This window comes from Lepidochelys olivacea (assembly GCF_965140295.1).
Source record: "Lepidochelys olivacea isolate rLepOli2 genome assembly, chromosome: 4".
Classification (NCBI taxonomy): Eukaryota; Metazoa; Chordata; order Testudines; family Cheloniidae; genus Lepidochelys; species Lepidochelys olivacea.
In genome coordinates, this window is record NC_140414.1 from 63771146 (window position 1) to 63784693 (window position 13548).

Below are 13548 nucleotides of genomic sequence, written 5' to 3' on the forward strand. Positions count from 1 at the left end.
GTTTGTACTGACTTTTTATGTAGCCTATTGTAAAACTAGGCAAATATCTGGATGAGTTGATGTACCTCCTGAAAGACCTCTGTGTACCCCCAAGGGGACACATACCCCTGGTTGAAAACCATTGCTCTACAGTACTTGAAAACTGGTAAGCGTCTGTCATTGTGAAAAAAACATATGATACCCAGTGTTGTAGGGAGTCACAGAACTGTGAAAAGAAAGCACAAATCTGTTGGGTTTCTAGCTACTGTCTAGCTATTGATTTCATCTTGGAAATATTTTGCACACATTCTTACTTATTTTGGCTTTTAGGTTACCTGCTTGCAGGACTTTTTTGAAGATGATGATGTTTTCATTGCATGCGGACCTGAGAAATATCGTTATGCTCAAGATGACTTTGTACTGGATCATAGTGGTAAGACACTAATTTAAACTATTGAAATGTTCAATTCTCCCTGAACTCCACCCTTTTTTCCCCTTCCTGATCCCCTTCCTGTGTTTTTTGGAGAAACTTATTGAAATAATTTTTCCAACCAAACATGTTTCTTTAATAAAATAATTTTCCAAACAATAGTTTAGCTCCAGTCCATTTCTCAGTGTGTTTTGTAAATCTGGTTTATTTTTCATGGGCAATGGACCTTGTACTTAAAAGAATATAGTGAACGGCAGTGAACTTTGAAAAAGGTGCTTTTAATCTGCTCCAAGGGCCTGATCACTGAAGTCAATAACAATATTTCCACTGACTTTGATGGGTTCTAACTTGGTCCCCATTATCTTGTTTTGAGTTTTTTCAAAAATCACATATGTAGCTGCTGTTTGCAGACCTACAAGAATCATCCCATTCATTCCAAACGTCTATTAAAGACATGCTGCTTAGTCAGTTTATATGAACAGAACTGATTTATTATTTTGTTGTAAAACTCATAAAGAAGAATGAGCTTGTGCACGCATGCTTTCTTTACCTCAGTAGATATTTATATCATGGCTCTGTATTAGCTGCTAAAAGTTGTTTTCCAATAAAGAGAGAAACTCTATAATGTAAATTCAAAGGGAGTTTTAGAATTTCTGTAAAGATTATTCAATTTGGAATCTCAAGTAATGTGAAATTATTTATGATGAAATTTGAGACAGATTTACAATATTTATTGCACAGTTTCTCTCACCAGCACATCTCATTATGCATCTTTAATATTAGAAATATTCCAAGGAAATGCGGTGATCAGAATCTAGGAGAGTACTGTAGCCAGATCCAGTGTTAGGTTGACAAAGTTTAGTTTCTAATTATTTATTCTCCTTATTGTGAGTGATCTGCCTCCTTGGTTCGTCCAGTGTATTGACACTGGTTCAGCTACTGAACCAAATTATCCTCCCTTGAATGAAAATACTTGTGAAGAGAGGATGCTTGGCATTGGTCTCCTTATGAAATGCCCACAGATCATTCAGGCTGTGGGGATAAGGGGGAGGAGGGAACTTTTTTCCTCTCTCTCAATTTTTTTTCTATAAACACCTGAATTATTTTTGACAAAAATGAAAATTTTATTGTTGTAAGGAAAAATTGCAACCAACTCTAGTCCTGGTGGCCTTTCCCATCAGGTCTGCTCTCAGGCCTATGTAAGACTGACAGGCCTGCACTGGTAATGCAAAAAGCCTGAATACAGTGTTGAGATCTAAAAGTGGTTTCCTCACCCCCAACTATTAGTCTTATTTTAGTTATCTCATTTTCATCGAACGCATTAATTCTATCTCTCCTTGATTTCCGTTGGTCCCTCTCCCCTGAATCCATTAGGACTTGTCTGGGCTTGGATTTGGAAAGTATTTAGCCTAGGGTAGACAAGGCAGCATGCCTTTAATGTGGATTGAACAGGTTGAGCTTGAAGCTTTAACCTCACACAGGCCTGAGAGGAGAGCTGACGTGTTAGCTAATATCTTCCAAATCATAGTCTAGACAAGGCCATAGTTTACCTTCCAGCCCCAGTCCATCAGTTCTCCCTCTTCCCAGTACCTCACACCCAGGCTATCTGGGTTGGGCTCTTCGCTTAGAAGCTGCAGTAGCTCTGGGGGTTTCAGTGGAAGAGAAGGGTAGCTCAAGGTCAGCAATAGAACTTAATTGTCTGGCTGGGTGGAGGGGCAGTCACTAATCCTATCCACCCTTGGTAGCTGGTCAAATGCTGAAGACTCAGCAGGGGAGGCAGGAGTCTGAGAATAGACCCAAAAGCTGGACGTTAGGTGGTCTGGTGTGAGAACTAAATGGCTGTGTCTCCCTCGAAGCAAGTGGTGGAAAGAGTATAGGGATCCTAGTCTAAGCCCTGCCACCCTTGCCTGGAGCATGTAAAGGGAAGCAGCTGAAGCCATGGAGAGGCCATGTGAATTAGGTGGGAGGGGACAATCTTAATTGGTTTGGAGAGAAGTAGTAATGTATCAGGGGACAGAATAGCCTGAGGATGGTAAAATGGGGGCACAGAGAAATGAAAAGAGAAGGAAGGTTTGAATTGATTTGGTAATATGGGAGGAGGGTTGTTTGGCATAAGCAGGGTTGAATTTGTTTTGTGGGGATTTGAATCATTTTGTATTTGATTTTTATAAATTGATCCAGTGGCATGTGTGAATTCATTTGTTGGTGGGTTGGATTGAATTGATGGCATTGGTGGGAAATGGGGAGGAAAACTGGTCTAATTGGGAGAGATGATGAAAGTTTAGTAATGGGTGTTAACTGCAAGAATGAAAAACTTCCCAAGATGGCAATGTGTGTGACTATTGGTTGCTTTCGTCTTTGGCTTCCCTTTTATTAATAGATGTATGTGAGGTGGGTGGGAGAAGATAACTTTATTGGCTCTGCCCTTTGATGCCCGCAGGCATTTCTCACTTCCTCTGAAAATTGGTAGGAATGGCACTGCACTTCTGGCAAAAATAACCCAACTGCCTTAGAGTTAGGCTAAAATGAAATTGGCTTGAAGAGGCAGAAGGTGCAGGTTTCCATCCAGTTAACAAGATTTCCAGTGTGTCAGCATGTGCTCCAGCATGTCTGATGCTGCATTATATATAACTGTCATTACAACTACAGAGGTTGGTGAGGCGTCAGAAGAACCCCCGTACCACTTCATCCATTTCACTGTCTCATATATGTCTAGATACAAATTTGAATTGTACTATGAATCCAACTTCAAGGCACGGAGAAGTACTGCATTCAGAATATTTCAGTATTTGGCCAGCTCAAAACAGAATTTATATAGTATGTGGGTTAAAGTTTTTTGGATTCTTCTATAAATTAGTTTTATTTAATTTGGCAGAAATGTTGGAAAATGTCAGAGTTTGTTTCCTGAGCAATAAACAGCTGCCGTAGGTGGTCTGATTTAGAATTGAATCTGTATACTTTAATATTTTCCAAACTCAATCTGTTTCCTTCCAGAATGTCGTGTTATGAAGTCATCTTATTCCCGTTCACCTGGTACACCAAGGCAATCTGGATCCAAAAGCCCAGGACCCTCACGTCGAAGCAAGTCACCTGCTTCAGGTACAATTATAAGGAAATAGCTGAATAGTCAGAGCATAATTTGTTGAATGGACTGAAAAGATTGCCATCTTTTTATGAAGTGCAAATGTCATGTATTTCATGAATTAGAACCTAAAATGCCAAGTTATGCCACACAGATTTTATATGCCAATTGATGGCATGAAATGCATTTATTCTGAACCCTGCAAAGAAAAGAGATTCTTTTTCATTACAAGCCAAAAAGGTTTGAATTTGTGAATGTTTACAGTGGTTTGTGCTAATTGTACATTTTAAGGATAAACTTCAGCATGGGGTTGGATTTGCTGAAGACTCCTGTTTACTGAAATGGGATCATCTGGTTAAATCCTCATTCATTACACTAAAAATAAACCTTTCTGTGGTTCGAATTTAGGGTTTTCCCCTTTCATATGTTGAACACTGTCAAAATATAGCAGTTTGCTTCTTTGAGCTGTTGTATATTGCCCTGTGAAATTACATAAACATGTTTTCTTCTCATACTTCCTGTCATTTTATAGTAATGTCCAAATTGTCTCTTCACCTGCTGCTAGTCTGACTGAATTGCACATTTCCAAGCATTGGGTCATTTTACTTGAAAATGAGAAAAATGGGAAAATTTTTGCTTTTGCTTTTTACCTCACAAGTTATTGTGGTTTTCCCTCACCTCCACCCCAAAATACAGCAAAACTCAAATGTTTTTTCTCTCCACTGGGGAAAAGCGACACTGACATTGAGCCATTGAATATAAAAATATATGATGCCATGTTCTGATTGTGGCTATATGTGCAGCTCCTCTATGCGTATCAAAACCAGAATATGATCATGTTTTATTATTTTCAAATCAATATTTACTGCCTTGATAGAGTGATTTTCATTGTCATTTTGTGTCTTTTGTGTCACAAGTAAAAGTAGGATATTTTTTAGTTTCAGAGAACAACTGTAATCATAAGAAAGGGCCGTACACAAAAGGCTGATTTCATAACTGATATACACATAGGTCATGTAAGCCTGTTAACTTCATTGAAATTGTATGGGGTGTAACTCTTCAATTAATTTAGTTCAAAATGTAGTGATTAGTACTAATATTTTCATTTTATGTTTTATTTATATTCTAGTAAAGCTCAGAATGTGCTAAGCAATGTCCACACACCCAAGAAGACAGGCCTTGAACCAAAGTTTTCAGTCTAAAACTTTATTCTGCTCAAACCTTTACATGAAAACAAAGGGTATACATTTCAAAAGCGCTTAAGTGATTGAGGTGCCAAATGTTTCATTTTCAAAAGTGACATAGGAGCCTCAGTCCTACTGAATGTCTTTTCATGGGACTCTGGGCTCTGAAATCATGACTGGGACTTGGGCACTTCGATCGCTTAGGTCATTTGAGGATTTTACGCCAAATTGTCTGGTATTTATGCTTATACTTATCATATTTTCCCTTTCAGTTTTTGGTGGTGATTGTTGCTTGTGCATTTACCCTTCTTCCTTTGTGTGTATGCTGAATAACTTCTCTCCTTAATGTCTTTCTCCTTTGTGTCAAATGAATGAGTGCAGTAAAGAGGGGTGGCCACTACTTCAGTGCTTTTTCTACAGCAAAATCCCCAGGTGAGCCATTATTATTATGGCTTTATCTCACCATTGTGCCTCTTACCTTTCCATTTACCCTTCTCTCCATATCCATGAATGTATTACAGTTTGCCACACACATTTTATGCTCTGGAAAACAAAAGCATGTTGGATCTATCCTACTTGTTACTGTAGGTCTTTGGGTGGGCGAGAGAGCGAGAGTGTGAGTGATGTTTGTAACTGCCAGACATCTACAGACAGTGCAGTAAAATTAGATTTATTAAGGTATAATTTAACTACATATAGAGAAGCATCTTTATAAGCTATGAATGTATATAGGCATTCTAGAGAGTGTGATAATGAGAAATTTTAACCAACACCACCAGAAAAGATTAGCTGGAGCTGAGTCACTGAGAATTACTGAAAATGTAGCTAAATTCACAATAATGTAGGACTGATTTGCTTCTAACTTACACCAGAACAAGTCAGGCCCTATATGTTTTCCAACTCTTTGTGAAGCAAATGAAATAAATGTAGTTTTTTTCTTGGATCTCTGCTATTTAAGGCTAAGTCCTAGATCTACAATCTGGCAATGTATTTATGTGGAAAAATGGGACACCATGTCCTTAAAAAAACCAGAAAAACCAACTACCTCCATTTCCCACGTAAATATATGTATTCTTAATTGGCAAGTGTCTTACAATATTGGACTACGCTGAAAATACAAATTTTAAAAATCTTTTAGTGTTGTTTAACAACCTCATATGCTAATGAATTGTGGCATTGTATATTCCATTTAAGGAACTGGGGAAAAGGAAATGTATTTATTTGTATTATAACTCTCACTCAAAATGTGCTTACTGCTCCCCCATATATATAGAAAGACACCAAACCCTTCTCCTAAAGTGCCTACAACTGGAGAACTGATTTAGAAAGGAAAAGCTTTGTGTGTATGTGCAACAATCAGCGGCAAGTTACAAATACATCAAAGTATGACTGAGTCTTTTTATTGAGAATGTCAAAGGAAGGTTTTGCAGTTTTAACTGGCAGCTGCTTTCCTCCTTTTCCTTAAAGTCTGTCCGTGTGAGATCTCTACTTCTTGGGAGCTGAGGGGGCTCAGCCCCTCCCAGGATTGGGTCCTACGGGTCTGTCCTCACTACAGTTACAGCTATGTTCTAGCACTCATCCAGACTGGTTGCAGAAAACATGGTTGAGATCTATCCTCAGATCAGTCTCTTCTTGTGTTGTCTCCAGCACAATACCATGTAGCTACGAAACATCTCTGGGCAGCTGTCCTATACTGCCTCCGCAAGGGATTAGAGTCAGGGGAGAGCAGCATACAGAGCAACACCAGCAGCCCAGGGGGCAAGGTACTCTGGGATGTCTTTCTTCACAGATTGCTGGAAGGAAGGAAAACCAGTTGGCCAAACCATTGCACAGACCTGGTTAGGGGTCCTTTCCACACCTGAGTTTTATGAACGAGTTAGAGGGAGACAGCCATGTCCAGGCCTAGGCCTCTGACAATTATGGCCAGCTGTCACAGTGACTAACAGTGTTTACCATGTTGTGCATTTAGTGGTTTAGAGATAAATATGGTACTAACTGGTTACAAACCTATGTAAAAGTTATCACATAGGCAGGGCCTACCCAAACATACCATGGCAGGCACAAGATAGGGAGCTTCTGATGAACTATGTAAAATGAGTTTATGAATAAAAGTGACAATTTCTGCTCCTATAGCACTACTTAGTTGATTTCAGGCAGAATTCTCTAGACAACCTTCTTTTATGTTCTCAAGCTGTTTTTTTGTTTTTGTTTTTTGTTTTACCAGTAGAATTTTAAAATCAAAGTTCTTATATGGCTTTCCAGGAAGTACAATATAAAATAATAACTAACACTTAAGCCTTTTCATACAATTTACAAAGTTAACGAAGCATTATTCTCCCCATTTTACAGAAGGGATGTCTGAGACACACAGAGAGAGGAGATCTTCCAAAGAGCCTAAGGGACATTCAGTGGGACTTGTGTTCCATTTAGATGCTTTTGAAAATCTCCCTCAGAGTGACTTGTCCTTTATCATAAGGTGCTCAGTCCTGCTCTCATTAAAGCCAATTGTAAAACTTTCATTGATGTTAGCAGTGCAGGATCAACCCCTTAGTGAATCAATAGCAGAGCCAGGAATAGAACTGGGATGGTCATCAGATTCCAAGAAGACTGATTCCCTAGATAAATGGTGCTTCATTTTTAACCTAGCATCATGCACATTCAGGAGGATCATTTGTTAAGGCTGTGGAGCTGCTGTGTAATCACAGTAACCACTGAGATCACAACTATTCAAGCATTACAAAATAAAATAGAGCCTGTGTAGGAAGACTCCTCAATTCCCAGAGAAGTTCAGTATTGTATGTTGGCTGGCATTTGCACAGCAAAAAACAATGGTGGTGCTTAAAAGAGTAGTGCATAGCGAGATTAGAGAGATTCTTCACACATCTGAAAAAGTGTAGGTGGTTACTTGTGTTTCCATGGAAACAAAATGTCTTGTTGGCAGGTTTTTGCTTTTCTTAAAGGAGAAACTTCCTCCCACTGTGAAGCTTTCTTTCTTTTTTTTTTTTTTTTTGCTGTTTAGTTCCCTGATCAGTTTTTCCTCTCCTCAGGCAAACAAGGATTGGATGCAGAAGCAATACATTGCATCATTTAATAGACTCCCTTGGTCAATCTTATGAATGACACCGATTTAGCCCTTTTTTTGGAAGAATGTAGGACCTGATCTAACTGCCCCTCAAGCCAATAGGAGTACAGTGGAGGTTTTATTAGGCCCTGAATAGTTAGAGGGGTTAAAATGGATAGATTCTTGACATCAGGGGTTGGGGGAGGGAGAATTTTTCTGTCCCCTGAGAATTTTCTAATTGATACTTATAGTAACTCCTTGAAAGTTCAAAAATGAAATGTTAACTTTTTTGAAAATATTTTTCCGACGCACAATACTCTATTATTAAGGATTCATTTGAGAACCTGTAGTCTAGTACTGTTTAGTCCCCCAAACACACACATTTTAATTTAAATGAAAACACAAATCATCAATAAAGTATTAAGTTGACTTTGTAAATGGGAAAGAGGGAAAGGGAGGTCAAATTTTGGAAACCTGAATTGTATCTCTCTAATATTTTGTTATGATATCACAATAAATTATGCAACTTAAAGATCCAATCCTGCAATCTTTGTGTACCCAAACCTCCCACTGGCAACAGGCAGACTGGCTCTCATGAAACTGGAATAGAAATGCAGTGTTTTGTATGTGCAAAGGGTGCAGCGAATTGCCAGCCAATGGGAGTTTGAGTGAGCAAAGGATACAGTACTGGACCTTATGATTCTTTCTGAGATTCTGGTGTTGGGCCTGTTTGGTCTTTATGTGAGTAAACTCAGGTAATACCTCAGAGAGGCACGTTATATTGCAACAGGCATTAGTGTTTTTATCTGTTAATAATCTTTTCTTCCTCTTGGTTGCCTTTGTTGCTCTGGACAGTCAATGGAACACCCAGCAGCCAGATATCCACTCCAAAATCTACCAAGTCCTCCAGCTCTTCACCAACCAGTCCGGGGAGCTTTCGTGGACTCAAGGTAGGTGTTGCACACCTGGATCTTTTGCAACAGAAACTGAAACTTTCATGCTTATAACCAAACCCTTATTAATTGGACAAAGTTCTAGGTGGTGCTCAAGAATAAAAATCAAAAGTATGTAGATACCCACAAGAAATCAAAAAACATTTCTAGTCCATAAGCCATTTTTGCTGGTTTAATTATTGAATTAAGTTGGGTGGGAGATTTGGGGTGAGATTCTGTGATGTCTGTTTCAGAGGTGCTGCACAGAACTCTGAATCTATGGGAAGGGGGGCGCTGGTGGCTTTGAGCCATCTTTGTGCCTACTTGATCCCTCCCTTCCCATGCAACTTAGAAAGCCTAAAGCTACAGTAACCTCCCAGGGCTGCTCTATGGGCTGCAACACTGCATGCTGCTGCCCCACCCCTGACATGCCCCTCTCGCCCCCGGCATATTCTTCCTGCCCCTGGTATTAGGGCTTTCTCTGAGGGCAGCTGGCGGGCTTCTGCAGTGCCTGCACCAAGAGAATCATCCCCCAGTGAAACCATGGCTTTCCCTTTACCAGGGCTCTGACCCTGTTATCTTCTGTCTGGGGCTAGAATGGGTGGTGAGACTTTTTTGCTGCTGTCTTTTGTAGGAGAATTTTCTAGTGAATACATAAATTACAGCATTTCTCCAAGTTCACTAGAGGATTCACTCCCTGATCATTTCAAGTTGCAGCTCCTATTGTTGAAAATAATGGTTGTAAACAGGATGCATAATTTCATCAAAAATTGTCTCAATGTAGAGAGCATAGAAAGGACAGACCACAATTAGAGTGGTACTCAGGTTTGGGTTTTTTGACCTACTAATTATTATTGAATCTTTGTATATTTCAACTGCATATTGCACTGCTTTCTAGCAGGCTTCCCCAGTGAGCCTGCTAGAAAAGAATTTTGATTGACGTGATAAGTTCCAATATATTCTTAAACAGGGTGGATTTGATTTAAATCAAATTGATTTAAATCACTAGTCAGAAGACTCGCTTTAATCATGGTTTTCTACATAAAAGTGCATTCTTGTTGGTTGTTATAACCTTAATACATATTCTTCACAACTCAGAGATAGATGTAGGTTTCATTTCAGAAGGTACACACTAAACATTTTTAAAAGGTGATTTATTTTGAAAACTTTTCAGATGAGTTTTACAGCTATATCAGAAAATGAATGATTGTTTGGTTATTTCATTTACCAAAGGTAATAGAAGCAGATATTTATGAAGTCATTGGGAGGTGAACTATCTCCAATTCAACAGGTTAATCATTATTCTTTTTTCAAGGATTTTCTTGCCATGCTGTATTAGGCTGTGAATATCACCAGACAGACATTTAAGTTGTTTTATTTAACTAAAACAACAACCTTAAGTGTTCTGGATTTTTTTCTTCAACAGCAAGCATATAATATTTTAACAAAACAAGCATATGTCCCTCGCTTCTTACATTTATCTCCAGACTTCTTCTCCTTGTCCAGATCTATTCCGCCCCCAACAATCTTCTATTCATTGAACTTTTTGAAACTTTGCACTTTAGAGAGAGGTAAGGGATTGACTCTGTGTACACAAATTTTCAGAGGGACAATAGAGTTGAGGTCTGTTATTTCTCACCGCTATATATTATTATGTAAAAACATTTTTGCTGTTAACAAGCATGTTACCTCTGGAAACAGAAATCCACAGTTTGAGAACTGCGAAACTAAGCATCTCTGATGGTATCTTCTAGACTGAGCACCGAGTCCCATTGGGTAGATAGAAAGATTAACCTAAATAATCTATACAGAAGCCTGTGGAACCCCATAAAATTGGGTCCCTAATCCATGAACTATTGGAACTCCATTTACAAAACTTTTCTTAAACATTACATGACTATATTATCTCATACTAGAGAATTAGAATTTATAATCCCTATTCCATGAGGAGATATCTTTGAGCTGTAACGTATCTTAATTAAAACTATCTTTAGATAGGTTTTTTTTTTTTCCCCTCATAAAGCTTTTTATCCACCCTGGACTTAAACTACTTGGTTCTTGGTAGTAATTTTGATGTGCTTCTCTTGCACTGAGGCCACAGTGCTGAGCTATACTAGTTCCTCTTCACACACAGGCTTAGATTGATCTCTTGCTATGCAGTCTGTCTTGAAAAAACGGGGTGTGTGTGTGTGTGTGTGTGGGAGCAATAGCAGTTTTTACTTGTGGAAACATGAACTGTGTAACTTAAATCAGAATTTGGCTCAAAAAATCTCCAGTATTGTATGCCGAAGTTGCTTATGGTATAAACACCAATATTGGTGGAATTGAGGGTATCTTATTTATAAGATTTTTCGGCTCCTACATTTTAACAATTTCTTCTGCTTTATCTCATTTACCTCAACAAAATGACTAATGCAGAATTATAAATGACTATCCTGATTGCTTTTAAGAGAGACAATTTCTGATAGTAGCAAGCTATTTTTAATCAAGTGGAAAGTCCTTTCTCCCTTTCACTGTTAGTTTCACTCAAGTAGCTTCTGCAGTAATTTTCTATTTTTGACTTCAATTGATACTTGGTACTAATGGATTTTTCATGTCAAATAAGCCATGCATGCTCCATCAGAGAGTTGGAAAATGGCAAAAACAAACTAATCATCCAAAAAAGTATAAAATACCTACCAAAGTAGTAGCTACCTCTCATTTTTCCCACTGGTATGCAGCTATTCAGAAGTAGACTCCAGCTGTGTTTTGGTCACTAGAGAGATGGGTATGGTTAGCCGGTTCATCTTGAGGTCAATGCCAAAAGGAGTTAATGCATTCTGTCACAACACTTGTTTCTGTTTCTGGGATGCATTTCCAACACTTATCTATTCCTGGGAAGTACTCCAACAAGCATGCATGAGGGTCAAAGAATTGACATAAAAATCGTAAGAGGAATATTCGCAAAAAGAACAGGAGGACTTGTGGAACCTTAGAGACGAACCAATTTATTTGAGCATGAGCCTTCGTGAGCCACAGCTCACTTCACTGGACGCAGTTATACCTGTGCTTTTTAGGAAGCCGTTATATTTGTGGTGTTTGGTTTGACCTGTCCATCTATGAAAAAGAAAAAATCAATTTTATTATTTTGTAGGGCCTTTGTAGTCCTTACCTTATCCCACTGGTGATGTCCCCTTTTGCACACTGTGCTCTTACATGCACAGGCTGGCTTCCTGCACTTGTATAAAGCTGCAAGGAATTGCTGTCCAGGAAGTGACGGTAATTGCAGCTGAGAGAAAATGCAAATGTTGAAACCATGGAAGAACACTTATCACATTGAAGGCACAAGACGATATGCTGAGGGTTGGTTTGTTTGAAAAGTTAATGTTTTGGCTGCAGATTTAATTGTAGGCATGTGTATGATTATGTAGAATATTAACAGACAGAACTAAGAAGGTATTAAAAAAATTGCTGGTGGTTTTGTGTGAGTGCACGTGCAACAATTCATGCAATAGCTCTCATGAAATTCAAAGGGCAGTGTTCTCCTATTACACTTTCCTTTTTGTTTGTTTGTTTAAGGTTTTTAAAAACCAGACCCAAATGCTCATTCTAATCCACAGTTTTTTTAAAAAAAAAGAGAAGTTATGGTTACATCTGAATTCTGTACTGCTGATTGAGCTCCCCTTTTCAATGGCAATTGATATTCTGTATAGCAAATAAACTGTCATTTCTTTGATTAAAGTGGATAACAATTCTGGTAACCGTGTCTAGTGTTGCATAATTATTGGAGACAATTATGATGAGGTTGTTTTGTCTGGAAGAAGAGAACAAATCAGGGTTGATTTTCAACTTATTTAAATGATCATGCAGGAACAGCAGCTGCAAACACATTACCCTTGCAACACCAATATCTTCTCAACCTCCAGAGCAAAGTATATGGCGAATTAAGTACATGGCATATTTCAGCACAGGATTGAAGCTGGATAATAAATGCTAACGACCAGGGCAGCGCTTGAGTGATAATTCCAGACATCAGGGCAGAAAAATAGCAAATCATAGTGACTTTAGTGGCAATTTTTCTTTCTTGGTCACAGACCTTGACCCTTACATCATATTCTCTTCATGCCACTTTTCCTTCAAAGCAAAATGAAGAGTTGTTTCACTCCCCAAGGATTTCCCTCTCCTTCTCAGTGTACTGGATCCATGGAAATGGTACTCTCAGGGACAGAAAACCAATCACAGGAAACAAACTCTTGAAGGAAGAACAGCTTATCTTTTATAGAGGGGCTTTTTTCTGCCCTGATAAACTTTCATCCAGAATGTCATTGTGCTACTAATTCAGTGAGCAAACCGTCCAAATCAGGATGCTGTTGTAAGTCCCCATCCTGCAGTGTTTGTTCAGGCAAAACTTACACTGGAATCTGTGGGATGATATTGCAGTCAATAGGAATTGAACCTAAGTAAAGATTGCAGGATCGGGCCCTTTCACAAATAGGTGAATTTGTTCCTTGATTGAAGGAAGGTTACTGTGACGCGGTGGTTTTGTGAGGATGGGTTAGTGAATGGCTGGGGTACCCATGAAAACAACACATGCTATCACACACTACTGGATATTAATATGAGTTTTAACTAGGGCTGTCAAGCGATTAAAGAATAATAAATACCATTTATTTAAATATTTTTGGATGTCATTTTCCAGTATATTGGTTTCAATTACAGTAGAGTGCTCTCTTTATTTTTGATTACAAATATTTTCTGTAAAAAACAAAAAAAATAGTATTTTTCAATTTACCTCATAGAAGTACTGTAATGCAGTCTGTTTATCATGAAAGTTGAACTTACAAATGTAGAATTCTGTACAAAAAACCGCCAGCATTCAAAAACAAAACTTTAGAGCCTAC

General features: G+C 38.5%; 1 protein-coding gene across 3 annotated transcripts in view; it reads left to right on the plus strand.

Moving 5' to 3' along the window:
* The window catches only part of DCLK2 (doublecortin like kinase 2), a 144419-nt gene that overhangs the window by 69576 nt on the left and 61295 nt on the right, over positions 1-13548 (plus strand). For 2 of the 3 annotated variants that reach the window (XM_084626843.1, XM_084626841.1), the window contains 4 exons: positions 310-412; positions 3404-3508; positions 5057-5107; positions 8592-8686. In XM_084626843.1, the coding sequence (XP_084482969.1) occupies positions 310-412; positions 3404-3508; positions 5057-5107; positions 8592-8686 (354 nt within the window). The remainder of the gene's footprint in view (positions 1-309; positions 413-3403; positions 3509-5056; positions 5108-8591; positions 8687-13548) is intronic. The other variant, XM_084626842.1, reaches the window with a different exon arrangement.